The following is a 17,848-nucleotide window of genomic DNA, read 5'->3' on the forward strand; positions in this document are numbered from 1 at the left end:
ATACAAAAGTATTTTGTCATATAAAAGAAATATGTAAAATAAACATAAATCAACATAAATATGTGTTTTTCTGCAAGGTTTTGTGAACAATTTATATTTGTTTTGTAAGTATAACATAAAACATAAAATATGACATACAATATAAAATGTGAAATAAAACCATGGCCTCATTTCTGTTTTTTTCCAATATGTTAAATTCGCAAAAACAATAATTATGCATTAAAATGTACAGAAGTTTGTTCTCTGTAGAGGATTATTTTCACAAGCTTTTGCATACGAGTGAATCCTAGTACTCTTTACACAAAAATACACAAACATGCTTTAAAGCCTCCTGCTATGTTGCATATTACACACATAATGTTTGGGTCTGTTAGACCCAGCAGTGAGAATGAAGGCAAAGATAGCAACTGATTTGTTTTCTTGACTTGAACATTACAGGAGGGTTAAGTGGATTTTATATTTCATCTGTCTCACAAACTACCTTTTTGGACAAGAAAACACACGATAAGAAATGTAAATAACACCCTAGTCAAGTTTTATTGTTAATTGAATTAAGCAGAACAATAATAAGTGCATATGCTTGTGCACTGAATCATCTGAAATAAATCACATTCCATCCTGCGCAAATCTTCCAAACACTAAGGGAAGCCTTTTGCATCTTTTAAGTAGTGAAATTCTCAGAATAAATCGCTGGTGAGATGCTTGGTTTCAAGAGATTAACACAGTCTCATAGCAGTTTATGTTCTCACATACAGTGTCCTGTTCTCTCTGTCTTTCTCTCTCTTTCTCTCTCTATTTATCGACCTATCTATGTAGTGTGTGAAGGTACTGGGGCAGCCAACAGACAGACAGTGGACTCAAAAAATATAGACAGTTTTATAAACTGCACTAAAATTCAAGGCAGCCTTCACTTCCTCATCACAGGCATTAAAGGGTGAGTAGAAGTAGGACCTCAGTTAACTGGTATAAAACAGATCTATTTATATTGTATGTACAGATTTATTTTTGGTAAATTAGATTCATAAGTAGATGCAGGGGTCAATTTTTGGTCTGATGTGTTGATGAGGGACCAGTGTCAGGAGGCTATAGCTTATGGTTACACAAAGTGTGTCTGCACTTACATTGATATCTCATGCTTTATATGTCAGTATTTTGCTATAATTTTTCTTTCCATCGCATTGCTAAAATTCTTAGTCTGGTCTACATTATACATTTCTTTAGCTAAATACCTTAATAATGATTAATATGATTATCAAAAAGAAGGAAGAAGGACTGTTTATAGATGCCATAAGTTAACTAACAATCATAGTACAGTAAAGAAGTGTTGAAAACGATTCCAGGGCAGGTTAGTGTTTCTTTATATTTGTCATTACTGAATATAACTAGAAAAAAATAAAATCTATTTTGCTGTTAATTAGAGTTTTAAAATTTAGCTGACCTGTCAGATAATTGATACGGGACAGCTCTTTTGCAGTTCAGCTGTGTACTATGTACTTTGAACCATGCTATGACCCCCAAAAATATATTGTGTAATTTCAGATTTACGCCAATGAGTAAATGGATTTTGTTAGCTGGATATATGTAAAATTTTGTTGGGTTTTGTGAGAACATTCCAGTAACATTCCTCTCTCTCTCACCTACAGAGATCGATTTAACAACATTTCAGCTCTGGACCCCAAAAAGCTTCAAATCTTCAACACTGTCAGGGAGATCACAGGTTTGTGAAAACTGAGTAAACAAATACTTGAATTTCTTAACTGTTTCTTCTCTATAGCACATGACACTCAGTTTTCTATTTGCTAGATTTTCTGAGTATTCAATCTTGGCCTGAAGAGATGGATGATCTGTCTGTCTTCTCCAATTTGACGACCATACAGGGCCGAAGTCTTTACAAGTAAGAGCTGCTCTGCCCTTTGGTCTGTGTGCTTGTAAAAAAAACAATCCATTTGTTTCTTTGCATTTCTTCCCATGTATTCAGTGTTCTCACCATAGCATATTTTATAACAAATGCCATATAACATGTATGTATACAACAACATGTGTAACAATTTGTAACATGTACTTTCCACATAACAACCAATTTTACTGTGCTGTTATTGTAACTGTTTCTCTTCCTAAATGTCTAACCTATTAATATCTCCTTCCTCTTTGTCACTGTCTACCCCACTTTCCTTTCTCTGTCATTTCCCCCATCAGAGGAGTAACCTCTAAAAGGTAGGACCCTATGCTTCAATTAACTTATGTGATCTTGTGAATGATTAACCTTCTATGTTTGTTACATAAGGCAACTGAATTGCTACGCTGGTGTTTGCTGATATAGGAAAACCTCACAAATCAACTTTTTTTACGTGGTTTTATTTACATAATGTTAACTTACATTAAAGTAAAGAACTTTTTTCCTTTCACCAGTTAAGTTGCCATTCTCCCAAGTGCGAAGTTTTCTTTTAACAGTGACGATAGCTTGTTTATGGGCTATTCTCCCGAATTGGTTCAATCACCAGTTGATCCACTTTTTAGTAAAGTAAAAGGTTATATTGGCTACCACCGCTTTCCTACAAAAGCTCCTTAGTGTAACCAAAGAGGAAGTGTGGGGAGGCTTATGACGTCTGGATAAATGTCACTACCGTACTGTCTGCCCTGGTAGGTAAAGGAATTCCTGTGAATTCAGCTGTATTATTGCTTAACTATGACTTCAATTTAAAGCTAACAGGAATGCAAAGGAAGATATGACTTTCCCCCACATAATCTTAGTGTGCGTAATCTTGGCTGTCCCAACTACATGACACAGTTATGTTAGAATTGGCCACAGCTTGAATCAGTAATGCTTAAGCAATTATTCTTGAGACATGGAGGCAATTTGTTTTGATGTGATGAAAAGATTGGAGCAAATTATATGATGCACATTGAATAGGTTAGCATCTTTCTTTTAATTATTTCTTTCATTCTTTTCATTAAAATCTTATTTAATATATCGTTAGCAATACAGTTAACAGAAAGAGGGAATAGATGGACTGTTTGGATGGGGAGAGTTATTTTTAGTTTACTTCAGTTTTGCAATATTTTGATAAAAAGCTGTTTAATAAATGGAAAATGCACAAAAATGTAGCACAGAAAAGACATTTTGGACTTTTAATCAAATTCCTGAACATTCAATTTTGCCATGATCAGTACAATCATAACACCACTAAAACTTTACCAAGTTATTCAGTAGTGACTGTTTCGGTCTCAAAAAACACTAGCCTAGCAAGACTAGCAATAACTGCTTTGAACAGTTGTACACACATAAAATCATAATATTTCTCATAAAAACACAAGGTTTTTTGTTCATGCACAGGTATCTGATCTCAGTGATGTGCTGCTGCTGTTGTTATTTCTTGGTGTCGGTGCATGGACAGATAAAAAGATCTTTATCTATACTTTGAAGTTGAAAGGATTTTGCTCAAAAACACATTCAGATTAAACGTATTCTGCTGCAAACCATGTCTCTGTTAGGGGCTATGCTCTTCTGGTGATGAGGATCACTACGCTGAAGTCTCTAGGGCTGCGATCTTTGAAGAAGATAAGTGATGGCGGCATCTACATCACTGGGAATAGTAAGCTCTGCTACCACCACACTGTCAACTGGACACGTCTGTTCGGGACTGGAGCACGGGCCCAGCGTCGACAGAAAAGCATTGACATCAAAGAGAATCGACATCAGGATGAGTGCAGTAAGTATGTCTTTGTGTGTCTATGCACATAAGTAAGGAAAAAAGAGCTTAATTATGTATTAACCCTCTGAACCTAAAACGTATTATTCAGTTCCTAGTCTTGGGATGCATCATTCAGTAACTGCTATGAATTATTCCATAACTACTACTAAACTACTGTACAGGTTATGCAGATAAGAGGGTGAGGAACTAAGGTATGGATGCACTTACAGGCCCCTTAGGGTTGAAAGGCTATTAATGTCAATTATTACAGTGTTGGTTTTACTCTGATTCTAACCAAAATCTCTGTTAAGGATGAATGAAACTCCCAAACTACTAACACAAACACTGATGAATTGACCTCATAAACTCCCCTGCAAAAATAAATTAGTCACACGCAACAAAGTCACACGCACAAACAAATACTTGCTTACACGTCTCCTTTATAACAGCGCCAATCCTGTCAGGTAAGGATTACTTCATTCTATTAAGATTCCATTTTAAGCCACTGTTCCACAAACGGTGTGCTTCATGTCTGAGCAGAGCACAACACCGACACTCCCACATTCCAGGATGACAGCTATAGGGTGTCTGTATGTGACTGGTTCAACAGTCATGATGTAAAACTGGGACAGTTCGACTGACAAAATCAGACCTCAATCCCAGTTCTCGATTTGGAACAGCAGGTGAAATGCTGAAATAGGCACATACAAACTTGAAATGTGCACCCAGTTAGTGAAAGTGTGGGCTAGAACGGACTAGAGACTGATGTAATCCTTACCTGACGGGGACTTAATGCTGTTATTAAATTCCTCATATTATGGAAAAACAAATTTCCCTCTTGTTTTAAATAAAGTAGTTATTTTAAAGTCTTGTATCGTTCACCTTCCAGTCTGTATATGGAAACAAAGCTGCAAAAACAACCTGCTTTGAATTATTTGTTTCTTTGATGTCACAAGGCCCAACTCATTTACAATTGTTAAAGGCACAGTAAATAAAAATAAATAAAAATAAAAAAAAATAAATAAAATAAAAAAAAATAAAGAAAGGTTATAAAATAGCATGTAAAAAATATGTAAAAAATGTAATTATGTCTTGTTCTGAAAGCAATAATATATATAGATTTATATAAAAGCAATAAGCTGTAAGAGGCTGTGGGTTACTGCAAAGCCAAAGTGCCTAAAACTGCCTTCCCCGTGATAAAATCTCAGTAACGCAGACAATGCAATGCTGCCAACATGAAATATATCAAAATACATGTTTTAACTAATTATTTAAGCTATCATTAATAATAATCGACATAAACAAGTATTCTGCCAAGAAATGTAGGCTCCCTGCTCCCTACATAGTACATATTTAAATACCCCAACAAAATATCAAAATATATAAATATATTTATAAATATATTTATAAAAAAATTATACTCGAAAAGAAGTGCACTATTTGACAGCAGAAGCTAGAATTTCTAAACTTAATGTTTTCAGACCCTCAATTTAAACAAAAACAGGTTCTTACTTCATCAGTGCACTTGGTGCTCTGTGCGATCAGCATTAGAGTCAAAGATTAATCCATTAACTGTGAGGTGGCTGTGAGATGGATGGATGGATGGATGGATGGATGGATGGATGGATGGATAGATAGATAGATAGATAGATAGATAGATAGATAGATAGATAGATAGATAGATAGATAGATAGATAGATAGATAGAGAACAAGAAATAATTCTTGTTTAATGCACTGTGAGGGTTCTCCAACATTTAGATTGACAGTAATGTGTGTGTGTGTGTGTGTGTGTAACGCAGTCAATGAAGGCCATGTGTGTGATCCGCTGTGTTCGTCCGATGGCTGTTGGGGTCCAGGACCAGATCAGTGTCTGTCCTGCAAGAACTTCAGCAGAGGAGGAACCTGTGTACCACACTGTAACTTTCTGGAAGGGTTAGTATAAATGTGTCTTTGTAGGTGTTTGATTGTAGGTACTTCGTGTTGCTCTCTTTGTGGGGACTGAATATCCCCAAGCTCATAGGAAAACAGTTTATGGTGGCAAATGCTTTTTGTTTCTTCACACAAAGTGCACCTTTCAGATGAGTCATCATCATCATCATCATCATCATCATCATTGTTGACTGCTAGTCCAGATAGGGTTGCGGTAGCAGTTGGGAGAGCAAAGAATCTCAGTTGACTCTGTCCCCTGCAACTTCCTCCAGCTCATTCCCAGGGACCCCAAGCCGCTCCCAGGCCAACTTGCAGATATAATCCCTCCAGCGGGTCCTAGGATGACCCCCACGGACGACCGAACCACCTCAGCTGGCTCCTCTCAATGCGGAGGAGTATCGGGTCTACTCTGAGCTCCCGGATGACTGAGCTCCTCACTCTATCACATATTGTGTAGCCTGCCACCCGACGAAGAAAGCTCATTGGTATTCACGATCTCGTTCTTTCGGTCATTACCCACAGCTCATGACCATAGGTGAGGGTTGGGATGTAGATCGACCGGTAAACAGAGAGCTTCGCCTTTTGGCTCAACTCCCTCTTCACCACTACAGTCCGGTAGGCACTGGAGGCACTCATGTGATTCCGCCAAAAGAACAACATCATCTGCAAATAGCAGAGACACCACCCTCCGGCCTCCACACATAATGCCCTCCTGACCCCGGCTACACCCGGACACTCTATCCATGAATATCCCGAACAAGAGTGGAGACAGGGCACAACCCTGCCGGAGCCCAAACCTAACACTGAAAGAGTCTGACTTAATGCCGAGTATACGGACACAGCTCTCACTCCGGGAGTACAGAGATTGGATGGCCCAGAGTAGTAGCCCCAACACCCCATACTCCTGGAGGACCTCCTACAAGATATCTCGAGGAACACAGTCATAAGCCTTCTCCAAGTCCACAAAACACATGTAGACTGGGTTGGCAAACTCCCATGCCCCCTTAACAATCTGTGAGAGGGTGAAAAGCTGGTCCATTGTTCCACGGCCGGGACGGAATCCACATTGTTCCTCCTCAATCTGAGGTTCAACTGTCAGTCGGAGTCTGCTTTCCAGCACCCTTCCATAGACTTTCCCAGGGAGGCTGAGCAGTGTGATACCCCGATAGTTGGCACACACCCTCCGGTCCCCCTTTTTAAAAATAGGGACCACCACCCCAGTCTGCCAGTCCAAGGTTACTGTTCCCGAGGTCCATGCAATATTGCAGAGGCGTGTTAGCCACGACAGCCCCACAATATCCAGAGCCTTAAGCATCTCTGGACGAATCTCATCCACCCCCTGTGCCTTACCACTGAGGAGCTTACCAACTACCTCAGTGACCTCCACCAGGGAAATGGAACTTGACACCCCAGGAGCCTCTGGCCTTGACTCCCGTGAGTCATATGAGAGTGTAAAGATCATGTTACTGAAGTTAAAGTGAAGATTAGATTTAGATATTTAAATTTCGCATTGTAATATTTACCTTCAATACCCTGTTCAAAGGAAAACCTTCATAAAGATGATAATAAATTTACTGCGTTGAGTGACTTTCTGTTTTAATCCTGTCTGTAATTATATTCATACTTAGTTTTAGGCACTGAGTCATTTGAGGTATTAAGTCAGTATTTTGACTTAGTATCTCATATATTCTCATATATTTTTGACCTACCTATATTTGTGAGAGTATTGATGATGAAGTGATGAGATGTGTGTTTTTCAGTGAGAGACGGGAGTTTGCAGGGCCGAATGGAGAGTGTATGCTGTGTCACTCAGAGTGTGCAGTGCAGGAGAGCAGACTGACGTGCCGAGGACCGGTACGGCAACCGCTTTCGGTTACTCTTTCCCTTTCCGTTTCTCATCTCTCTCTCTTTCTCTCTCTGCCACTGTTCCCCCCCTCAGTTTAATTAACCTCTCTATTTCTTTCTTTTTCCCTCCCTCTCTTTCTTTCTATTCCTCTTTCTCACTCTCTCTCAGTCTTTCTTCCTCTGTCATTCTCCCTTTCTTCTTTTTTCTCCCTGTCTTTCTTTGTCTCTCCCTGTCTCTTTGTCTCTGTCTCTCTCTCTCTTTCTCGCTCTGTCTTTCTTTTTTCGCCTCTCACTCTTTTTGTCTTTCTCGCTCACTGTTTCTATATATCTCCCTGTCTTCCTCTTTATTTCTCTTCCTTTCTAGCTTTCTCTTTTTGTTTTACCTCTGTCTGTCTTTTACCTTCTCTCTTTCTCTCTTCCTGTCTCTCCTTTCTTTCTCCCTCCTTGTCTCCCTCTCTTTTGTCTCTCTCTCTTGCACATATATTACTCCTTTTCTCTTGTTTGTCTTTCAACCTTTCAACCTTACACCAAAATATATTTTCTCTCTTTCTTTCTTTCTCTCTCTCTCTCTCTCTCTCACTCTCTCTCTTCCTCTTTCTCTCTCTTTTTTCTCTGCTTAGGGAGCGGATCAGTGTGAGGTGTGTGTGAGGCTGCAGGATGGCCCACACTGTGTCTCTTCATGCCCGGAGGGAGTCATGGGAGAAAACGGCCTTGTCATATATAAATTTCCTAATGCCCAACGCAAATGCCAGCCCTGCCATGCCAACTGTACCATTGGGTGAGATATACATACCTTACCATTATGGATAACTTCAGCCTACATTCATATAAAGCATCTTGTATGTCACAAATCTATCAAGTAAAAATTATCACTGTTTAAAAATTTGAAATATGTTTTCAGCAATAAGAATCCAGTTTGTATAAAATTATCTTAATAAGTTTCAAATAATTAGGAAGCCTTAAATAAGAATTATTAATTTTTGTGTCCAGAATGATGAACAGATTCTGAAAGGCAGAAAGCTGTATAGCGTAGAGAATTTAAGTTATAATAAAGTGTATATCCAGAATTCATTATAGTTCAAAAATGGAGATCAGATCTCAAGACCGAAAAAGTGTGTAAATAGATAAATACAATATACTACTAATAATTTATTCACTTCTTGTTCACAAAGTTCTTGAAATAATGGTTAGCACACAAAAAAAATAAAAAAATATTAATCTGGCAAGTGATTCCAAACTTTTGAACTTTTCAGTGTATGGCAGTATTACAGTGAGTTCTTTTTGATCTCTTCATTCTGATCATACTATAGATATGAATTGTTTTAAACTTGTTTTTGTAGCAGTTTGTGATCCAATCATGGCTACAGTATCCCAGCCTTCTGACTTATGCTGCTGAGCCCTTTAGCTCTAAACACCTAATTGCCATAGACATGCTGCAACATTGCAGCACTGTTTCCTCCAGCTCTTTCTCTGACAGGCCTGTCTTGTGAAAAAAGATTGCAGTAGCTGCCCTAATGTCACTACATAGCCTTAAGGCTTAAATGAAAACAACACCCATATTTTTGATTTATGTCTGTGTGTTTGTAGGTGCACTGGGCCAGGTTTGAGAGACTGTGTGGAGTCCTCCAGGAGTGCGCCCGGGTGAGTATCTCCCCCTCCTGGTTAGAAGTAGTATTAAATCACAGTTAAATAGTATACTGGAGTATTACTCTCATGCTGGTCTGTGTATGTGTTGCACAGGTTGCCAGTGACTGCAATTGTGTTGGGCGCTATAGCTGCAGTGTTGATTGGTTTCTCAGTGTTCGTTATGACTGTTCTGTATCGCCGGAGTCTCGCCATCCGACGCAAACGTGCCCTGAGGAGATACCTCCAAAGTGGAGAGGTGTGCTTTTTTGTATTTTTCAAAAGAAATAATTGCAAGTGTTTTTTTTTAGTATGTGTGTACATTCCTGTATTCATGGTTATATATGCATATATATGTGCCTCTGTGTATAAATATCTAGAGTTTTGAGCCACTGGATCCTGGAGAAAAAGGGACAAAGGTTCATGCTCGCATCTTCAGAGTGTCTGAACTACGGAAAATCAAACTTCTAGGCTCTGGAGTCTTCGGGACTGTCCACAAGGTAGTACTGTCATATGATATAATACACCCCCCTAAATCATCAGACACTAACAGCACATTGTGTCTGCTCATTTGACTTTTTCTCTTGCTTGTCTTTCTTTTTTCTCTGTTTCTATTTGTTTATCACTCTTTGTTTATCTCTCTCTCTGTCTCAGGGTGCATGGATTCCAGAAGGAGAAACCATAAAGATCCCAGTGGCCATAAAAACTATTCAGGACCGAACTGGACGACAGACTTTTCAAGAAGTTACTGATGTGAGACATAACACACACACACCACACACACACACACACAGAGAGAGGTAGCTGTTGATCTACATATATTCATTTGTAAAAGCATCCCTGGTCAAATTACATGTTTTGTTGATCTTCTAAGTGAAAATAACATATTGTAATATTAGAAACAGAATTAAAAAATTGTGGCATGTGCAAGTTATGGCATTTATTTAAATGAACAATTTTGTTCTCTGTAGAGGATATGTTAATTTATTTTATATAATTATATATAAATCAACAAAATTTTGTAATCTCACCAGGGGTGCCATGTGACTATACCGTTATGGTACACACCTATTTGCAAGGAGAATCAGTCTGTCAATCGGCCATGTTCTGTGTATTGTAGCATATGTTGGCGATGGGGAGTTTGGACCATCCCTACGTTGTTCGGCTCTTAGGTATTTGTCCAGGCACCTCTTTACAGCTGGTCACCCAGCTCAGTACTCAGGGATCCTTACTGGAACATATCAGGCGGCACAAGAACAGCCTCAACCCACAGAGGCTGCTCAACTGGTGTGTGCAGATTGCCAAGGTAGGTGGTCTGTGTGTACATTTTTCGTAAGTGTATTTTTCCCATGGACAAGTTTAAAGTATGTGTTTTGATAGGAGCGAGGAATGTGATTGGGTATCAGGTGGCTGACAATATTTACTGATAGTAAGAACCAGTGGTTTTATCGATTTTGGTGAAAATATCTCTGACAATAATGACTTTTATTTGGTTGCGATATTGCCAGGATCCCAGCTTACAATTTTCTGATAGGACAAACCCATAAACAGCTGTGCATCCATGGAATCCAGTATATATCACCCCTTGATTAACTGAATTAATTCAAAACAGACAGAACTGATGAAAATGAACCTGAAACACCATCACGGTTATTGTAACATATACATGTAAAATGTTTTGCATAAGAATTAAAAGTTATAGCACAAAAAGCCTAATTTTATGAAAAGATTAATTGAAAAAAAAGAGGTAATAAACAGAGTGCTACAGTATTTATATTATTTAATATTGAGTTTTTTCCATTTATTTTAGTTTGAAGATTATGATATTTGAAAATAACATTAATATCAGTCAATAAAACTCTAAGTAAAAATATTAACTAAAAATAAAATTATATTAGTTTATATCATCTAATTTTTAATCCCCTAAAATTGGAATCGGCCACAACATGTTCATATCAGTTGAGCCCTAGTGGGTATGTGTGGATATGGTAGAGGATATTCTTAACTGCCTTGGTAGGAAATTTTTGAAATTTCTGTGAAGTATTAATTTTGTTGTTTGTTTTTAAGCAGTCTTTTCTCCTCTGTCTTCGGCATTCTACTTCATTCTGTCTCTCTCACTCTATGTATCTACCTCAGGGTATGTATTATCTTGAGGAACAGAGAATAGTCCATAGAAACTTAGCTGCTCGGAACATCCTGCTAAAGAGTGACTTTATGGTCCAAATCACTGACTATGGCATTGCTGATCTGCTCTACCCAGACGACAAGAAATATTTCTACAATGAAGTCAAGGTAGACCACCTTCACAGTGCACTTCTAACAACATGATACTTCTGTGTGAGTTGGGCATGTAATTGCTCTTTTTTCTTTGATTTTATCCTTCTTTCCAGACACCGATCAAGTGGATGGCCCTTGAGAGTATTTTGTTCCGCAGATATACACATCAGAGTGATGTGTGGAGCTATGGTGAGTATGTATATATGTACAGTAGTTTGCAAAAGTTTCTAGACACTTTTTTATAGAATTTTTGTTTTAAAGTCTTCTGCATTAGTGTGTCAGTAAGAAACATCATATTTTAGAATTTATTGTAACATTGTAAGTAACATGCTGCTCATGTAGGCATACAGCTTGGTACATGACTAAATGGATATAACAAACCGGTGCTCATGATCAACGGCGTTATATACAAATTGAACACAACTGATTAACTGAAACAGAACCAGCTGTAACAGGACTAAAGCTGGGTGAGAGACTATGGCAACGTTGTGGTAGATTTAGCAGTTGAGGTTTACACTTCAAATATTACACTATGGCAAGAGTGAGCATAACAACAAGACACAAGGTGGAGAAAAAAAAGGAAAGGGCTACAGAACAATGGCAGCAAGTGCTCAGGACTGATGATACAGAATTTGAAATTTTAGCTGTAACAGAACGGCTGGATAGAGCTATATGGATAACTGTCTGCATTCAACAGAGAACAGAGAGTTCCCTGATGGTTTAAGACTGTATTTCTGCAAATAGAGTTGGTGATTTGATCAAAATTTAAGGCCCCTCACTGCTGAGAAATACAGGCAAATTCTTAACCATCATGCAGTACCAACAAGGAGGCATCTGATTTATCCTGCATTCATTCACTAGCATGACAATGACCCCAATGTTTGTGTGTGTGTTACTGTTGTAAGAAAACCTCATAGAGGGAGAAAAAAGCATCCCTATGAGCTGTGAATGAAACATAAAAAAGCATTCTATTTGTCTATTCATCATGAAATGTTTATATAAAGGACAGCTTTTGTTTACAAATAGTGTAAAAATGTGTGAAAATGCTACTATGAGGTTTTCCTGTTACAGTGACAATATAAGAGGCATTCAGAAACTAAACATAATTAATGGTTTAAACTCTGTTTCCTGCCAACTCCTCTCTGTGTAGGTGTGACTGTCTGGGAGATGATGTCATATGGAGCAGAGCCGTATGCTTCAATGCGACCACAGGAAATTCCAGACCTGCTTGAGAAGGGCGAACGTCTCTCTCAGCCTCAGATCTGCACGATAGATGTTTACATGGTCATGGTCAAATGTGAGTCCACTCATTGTCAACATCACTTTGGGATATTAAACCACTTGAGTGCAGAAAACCTAACATATTTAATTCTCCTGGCAGGTTGGATGATTGATGAGAACGTTCGGCCAACCTTCAAAGAGCTAGCCAATGAATTCACCCGCATGGCTAGAGATCCACCGCGGTACCTTGTCATCAAAGTAAGAGCAAGTGAAAAAGAAGTACCAGCATTCATTTTGCTTTGAAAATTTTGAGCAAATTTCAGTAGCCAAAACAAGACTGCAGCAACCAGTGAAAGCATAACCCATGTAATTTACTTTGAAGTCAAAGATTTTTTAAACATACAGTCACATGCAAAGGTGTCCTGGGCCAAATTACATTTTTGTTGGTTTTCTGATAAAAATAAGTTAACACATCCTCTATAAAAAATATAAAACATTTTAATGCACAATTAATGTGGATTTGCTGAATTTAACATTTTGGAGGGAAAAAACAATTATATAAAGTGGCAAGCAAAAGTTGTGGTACATTACATTTTGGATGTTTTCTTTTTTCCAATCTGTTAAACTCAGCAAATAAATAGAAATTGTGCTGTAAAGATTTGCAGAAAAATGCCATATTCAAGTTTGTTCCCTGTGGAGGATTTCTTAACTTATTTTCACTTAGAATATCAACAAAACATGTAATTTGGTAGGTTTGTGGTGAAATGTGGTAATATTAAATGGTGAGCATTTAAATTTGTCAGTATATCAGGTGTCAAAAATATTTTTTATTACATAAAATCTAACTATTCGATACACAGCTCATATTGTCTCGCTACCCACATGTAGAAACAAAATAAGTTTATGTGCCCTCGTAGACAACTATGAAAATGAAGGATTGCAGTCTATAAATATTGCATAATTGTTTTAACATCAGCAGGGGGAGTGCACTGCTCCTGATCCTGGCTCTGATGAGGCACATCAGCTTGGGAATGAGATGGACATTCTGGCTGTGGGGTTGGAGGATCAAGAAGAAGAGGTATTGGACGAAGGCATGGCCACACCCCCTGTGTACCTCACTCCATCAAGAAGTCTCTCTAGATTGCGTGTGGATACCCACAGGGTAAGAATGCATGGGCTAAATATGGAAAGCCACATTTAAATGGCTTGCAAAGTAGATGGGGGAGCAGATACGGGTTAAGAGTTAAGTTTAAATGAGTCTATGAATTAGTGTGAACCACTGGTGACTCATCAACTCATTACTTCCCCCTCTCTTTTTCCTCATTTCCATGTTTTCATTTCCCACAGGCAACTTTCACCCCATCCTGTCCTGCTGGTTACTTGCCAATGACTCCAAGTGTGGAGGGCTCCATGCAGGTACATCTGAATAGGCTACACAATAGAATCTATCATCACACTAAAGTTTACTTTTTGCACTGTTGTTACATTGATATGTGCCACTTGCACTGAGTATGATCTTCATCATGTCTCGCTGTAGACGGTGTGGCCGCCTCGTTCACGTCTCAACTCAGCTCGCACTGTCTCTGAGAGCTCAGAGGGACGTGGCACTGTGGTGGAAATGGAGATGAATGAAGACTTTGCGTCAGTTGGCAGCCTGAGGCGGGTGCGGCACCGAGAGGACAGTGCCTACATGTCTCAGAGAGACAGCCTGTCAGGTCCTCCAGACACACCTATCCCTGACACGCCTTCTCCATGCACAGAAGGAGAAGAAGACCAAAATGGATATGTGTTGCCAGGACTATGTGATAGCCCACTGAGAGGTAAGTTAGTTGTGTTTTACCGTTCACAGAGGAAATCTCAGAAAAAATGGATATAGTGCTGTGGAAAAAAATTTGCCCCTCACCTGATTAATTCTATTTTTGATCATTTGTCACATTTAAATGTTTTAAATCATCCAACTTTAATTTTAAGATAATTTGAAGACAGCATGAGTAAACCCAAAATGCATCTTTTAAATGATCACTCCATTTAATGAACATACAGATTTATTCAAAACCAATATCACCCGTGTGAAAGAAAAAAAAAAACTCTAAACCTAATGACTGGTTGTGCCAACTTTGGCAGTATCAACTTTTGAGTCTTTTCACTTTGCTTCCAAAGTTTGCTTGTTTACTTTGGACAAAAGTATGTGCAACATTGCAGGTTTAAGATAACTGCTAACACTAATTTTAGTTTTCAACATAATTTTGGCCATTTTTGAGAGCATAGTGTGCCATACAGTGTTAAAAATAATTACACATAAGTAAGTTACACATAAGTAAGTTAAATCCATATCACTGAACAACATTGCTTTGAGGCAACTGTGTATTGGTTTAGGCATCCAGTTTGCACAGTACTAATAGGTGGTTATAAGCTTCTGTTACTTGTTAGTGTAGTTAGTCCTATAGTTTCAGTGCAAACTAAGCAAGCAAACTTTAATCCAAACTAATCCTGGCTACATTTGGGATAAGGGGAAAATTGTGCACATTTGATCTTTTGCATAACTACTTCTTGAACTGAGGCATCTTTGTAGTCTCAGATAATCGTTGATCGACATCTTACTTCCTTCTCCCTTCAGAAACAGTGCTTTCCATGGCTTCCCATGTACGGCTGTCCCAAGGGAGATTGTCTAAAGGTCGTTCACATGAACTGTTAGAGGAGCATGATAGTGCTGAGGAAGAGTATGAGTACATGAACAATCAGAGCCTCCCCCTAAGACGCATCCCAGGCCAGAAACGCAGCTGCTGTCAGAGAACATCAAAACGCAGTTCCACCTCCAATCCCTCATGGGGAGACAGCATGCACAAGTCTGCATGTGCTAGTTACCCAAATAAAAGATCGTCGATGGAGGACTCTGAAAGCAGCGGAGGAGTTTCTCAGTCCTCTTCAGATGAGAGAAGTCGCAGCGATGCAGAGCTGCTGTCCAGCGAAGCGGAGTACGCAGAGGCTGACCTGGACCAGGAGCACCAATATGAGTATATGGACATTCGTAGCGGTCTGGGACATGCAGCAGCCAGCATTCCACACAGAGCTGAACACCTAAGACCAGATGCCTACATTTCTCCCAAGAAATCAATGGAGGAAGATGAAGAGGAAGAGGAAGAGTATCAATACACAAACCAACAACCCCGTTTGAGGCGCTCGCTGATGCTTCAGGGTTTGATTGGTGGAGAGGGAGAGGTTTATGAATATGAGGAGATGGACTCTCTGGCAGTAGGGGGCAGCTCAGGGGCTGAGTATCAGAACCTCCAGGAGGCCGGGGAAAGGGAGGCTACGGGGCAACTCCACTCTGGAATTGTGCCATATGTTCAAGTACGTGCAGGTTTGCTTGTGGCCAGTGAAGGTGGAGACAGGTGCTTTGATAACCCTGACTACTGGCACAGCCGAATGTATTCAAAAGCAAATGCAGTGAGTACGTAGGACAGGACAGAGGGAGGGAGGGAGGGTGCGAGTGGGTGAGCAAGCAAGGAAGGGAGGGAGGGGGAAGGAGTAGGAATTAGATTAATTGAATGAAATACATACATGTGAGAGAAAACAGGGTGAAATTAAGTATCAAAGAGGTGTGGAACAAAATACAGAATAAAAAAGTTGAATAAAAATGGTCAGCATTGGCAGAAGCAGAAGTAGCAATCACTGAAGCACTACACATTTCCTTGACTAATTCAGTCTTGGCAATAAAGACATAAGCTGTGGCCAAAACCACATTCTGCCATACTAAGTAGTATGTCAAAACACCACTGATAAAAGTCCATTCATTAGTGTAATATTATATAGTATGGTAGTATGTGGTTTTGGACACATGCATGTAAATATATGATTCCTTAATCACAAAGACACAAACACATAGAAACAATGTACATTTGAATTTATCCTATATTTCTTGAAACACAGTGAAGGAAAATAGTACCAGATAATGAGCTATTACAGATAATGTACTGATGATTGCATGCAAATATGTATGAATGTCAGTAAGTATCTCTCATTCTTAAAGACACAAATCAGTTTCTAATTTTGATAAAACAACTTGTTTTTATCTAAATATGTTTATGAATCAGTATGTCTGTTACAGGTGTTCCATGTGACAGCAAGGCAGCTTGCATTCCATCATTGTGTACCAAATTTCCAATGAGTCAGGGATATTTGTTTTTAACACTATTTTTGTAGAACTTATATTCTAGGCATGCAGAGCTTAGCTGTGCAGCAGCAATAGTAATTGTTGTTTTTAGTAGTCTTGTGTAATACGAGTTGTGCTGAACACATGGATTATTTTGTTTGATTTTGTTGGTTTGTAGTGTGTGTGTGTGTGTGTGTGTGTGTGTGTGTGTGTGTGTGTGTGTGTGTGTGTGTTTGGGAGGGGGTGGGTGGGGGCTGTGCTTCATGTGTCTATGTTACAGTGTCCAGTATGGAAGGAATTTCTCTCTCTTTCTCTCATATTTCAAATGAAATGGCCAGTTAACAAGCTGTATGCTTTTGTACAGTTTATCAGAACAAGATGTTTATTTTCTCATTTCGTAATTTTACCTTTCATTACCTACATGTCTGTATGCGGTGATATATTTTTATTCAGTATATTTGAATTTGAATTTGTTCTTCTCCAACAAATAAAAGTTTTGTGCTGTGTAAGTGTTGTAAGTTGTTTCCGAGATGCCTCACACATTGCCCACCTTTTAATGTGTTGGTGAACTTTATATTACATTAATTGTCATTGTATGATTAGGTAACACTTATTTTAAAAAATCTAAAAACAACCATATTACACAAATTCATGAATACATTTAGAAATCTTAGCCTATTTTTTTCAAATTAGTTATAAATGTAGAGGAAACATAACGGGTAGGTTATAGTGTTAAAGAGAATTCACAGTGGACATAGTAACTCATATTGAAATCAGTTGAGAAAAGCTGTAACCTAAGTTCTTAGTGATAATTAAGTAAAATCTTAGATTCTAAAATATAATTCCGACCAGTAAAATTTCAGAATTCGAATTTATGTCTTAAATTTGATATTTTTACTATTTTACTGATTAATAGTGCTAGTTCTCTTAGTTATTATAGAGGACTGGTACTTTTTTGTTCAAATTGAATTTCTAAATTCCAAAAAAAATAAAGCTAAAGCTTCTTGTCTTGGGGCAGTTTTTAAAATGTATTTCTATTTATTTTACTTTTTGCTTTGTTGTTGCCATGGCCTGTATTTTGGCGCGGGCTGTGTCGTGACGCGCTGT

The 17,848-nt window shown here is 38.5% G+C and overlaps 1 protein-coding gene across 2 annotated transcripts in view; it reads left to right on the plus strand.

The window, feature by feature from the left end:
• erbb3a (erb-b2 receptor tyrosine kinase 3a) overlaps nt 1-16,988 on the plus strand; it is a 30,028-nt gene extending 13,040 nt beyond the window's left edge. Inside the window, exons 9-29 of one of the 2 annotated variants that reach the window (XM_017697870.2) lie at nt 817-934; nt 1,644-1,717; nt 1,804-1,894; nt 2,197-2,214; nt 3,493-3,710; nt 5,493-5,625; nt 7,383-7,476; nt 8,088-8,245; nt 9,055-9,108; nt 9,208-9,349; nt 9,471-9,590; nt 9,745-9,843; nt 10,211-10,396; nt 11,227-11,382; nt 11,481-11,556; nt 12,518-12,664; nt 12,749-12,846; nt 13,565-13,750; nt 13,936-14,004; nt 14,126-14,408; nt 15,206-16,988. In XM_017697870.2, the coding sequence (XP_017553359.1) occupies nt 817-934; nt 1,644-1,717; nt 1,804-1,894; nt 2,197-2,214; nt 3,493-3,710; nt 5,493-5,625; nt 7,383-7,476; nt 8,088-8,245; nt 9,055-9,108; nt 9,208-9,349; nt 9,471-9,590; nt 9,745-9,843; nt 10,211-10,396; nt 11,227-11,382; nt 11,481-11,556; nt 12,518-12,664; nt 12,749-12,846; nt 13,565-13,750; nt 13,936-14,004; nt 14,126-14,408; nt 15,206-16,047 (3,362 nt within the window). In that variant the 3' untranslated portion in view covers nt 16,048-16,988. The remainder of the gene's footprint in view (nt 1-816; nt 935-1,643; nt 1,718-1,803; nt 1,895-2,196; nt 2,215-3,492; nt 3,711-5,492; nt 5,626-7,382; nt 7,477-8,087; nt 8,246-9,054; nt 9,109-9,207; nt 9,350-9,470; nt 9,591-9,744; nt 9,844-10,210; nt 10,397-11,226; nt 11,383-11,480; nt 11,557-12,517; nt 12,665-12,748; nt 12,847-13,564; nt 13,751-13,935; nt 14,005-14,125; nt 14,409-15,205) is intronic. The other variant, XM_037535074.1, reaches the window with a different exon arrangement.
• The last annotated feature ends 860 nt before the right edge of the window (nt 16,989-17,848 follow it).

Source organism: Pygocentrus nattereri, chromosome 26, assembly GCF_015220715.1.
Source record: "Pygocentrus nattereri isolate fPygNat1 chromosome 26, fPygNat1.pri, whole genome shotgun sequence".
Lineage (NCBI taxonomy): Eukaryota > Metazoa > Chordata > Actinopteri > Characiformes > Serrasalmidae > Pygocentrus > Pygocentrus nattereri.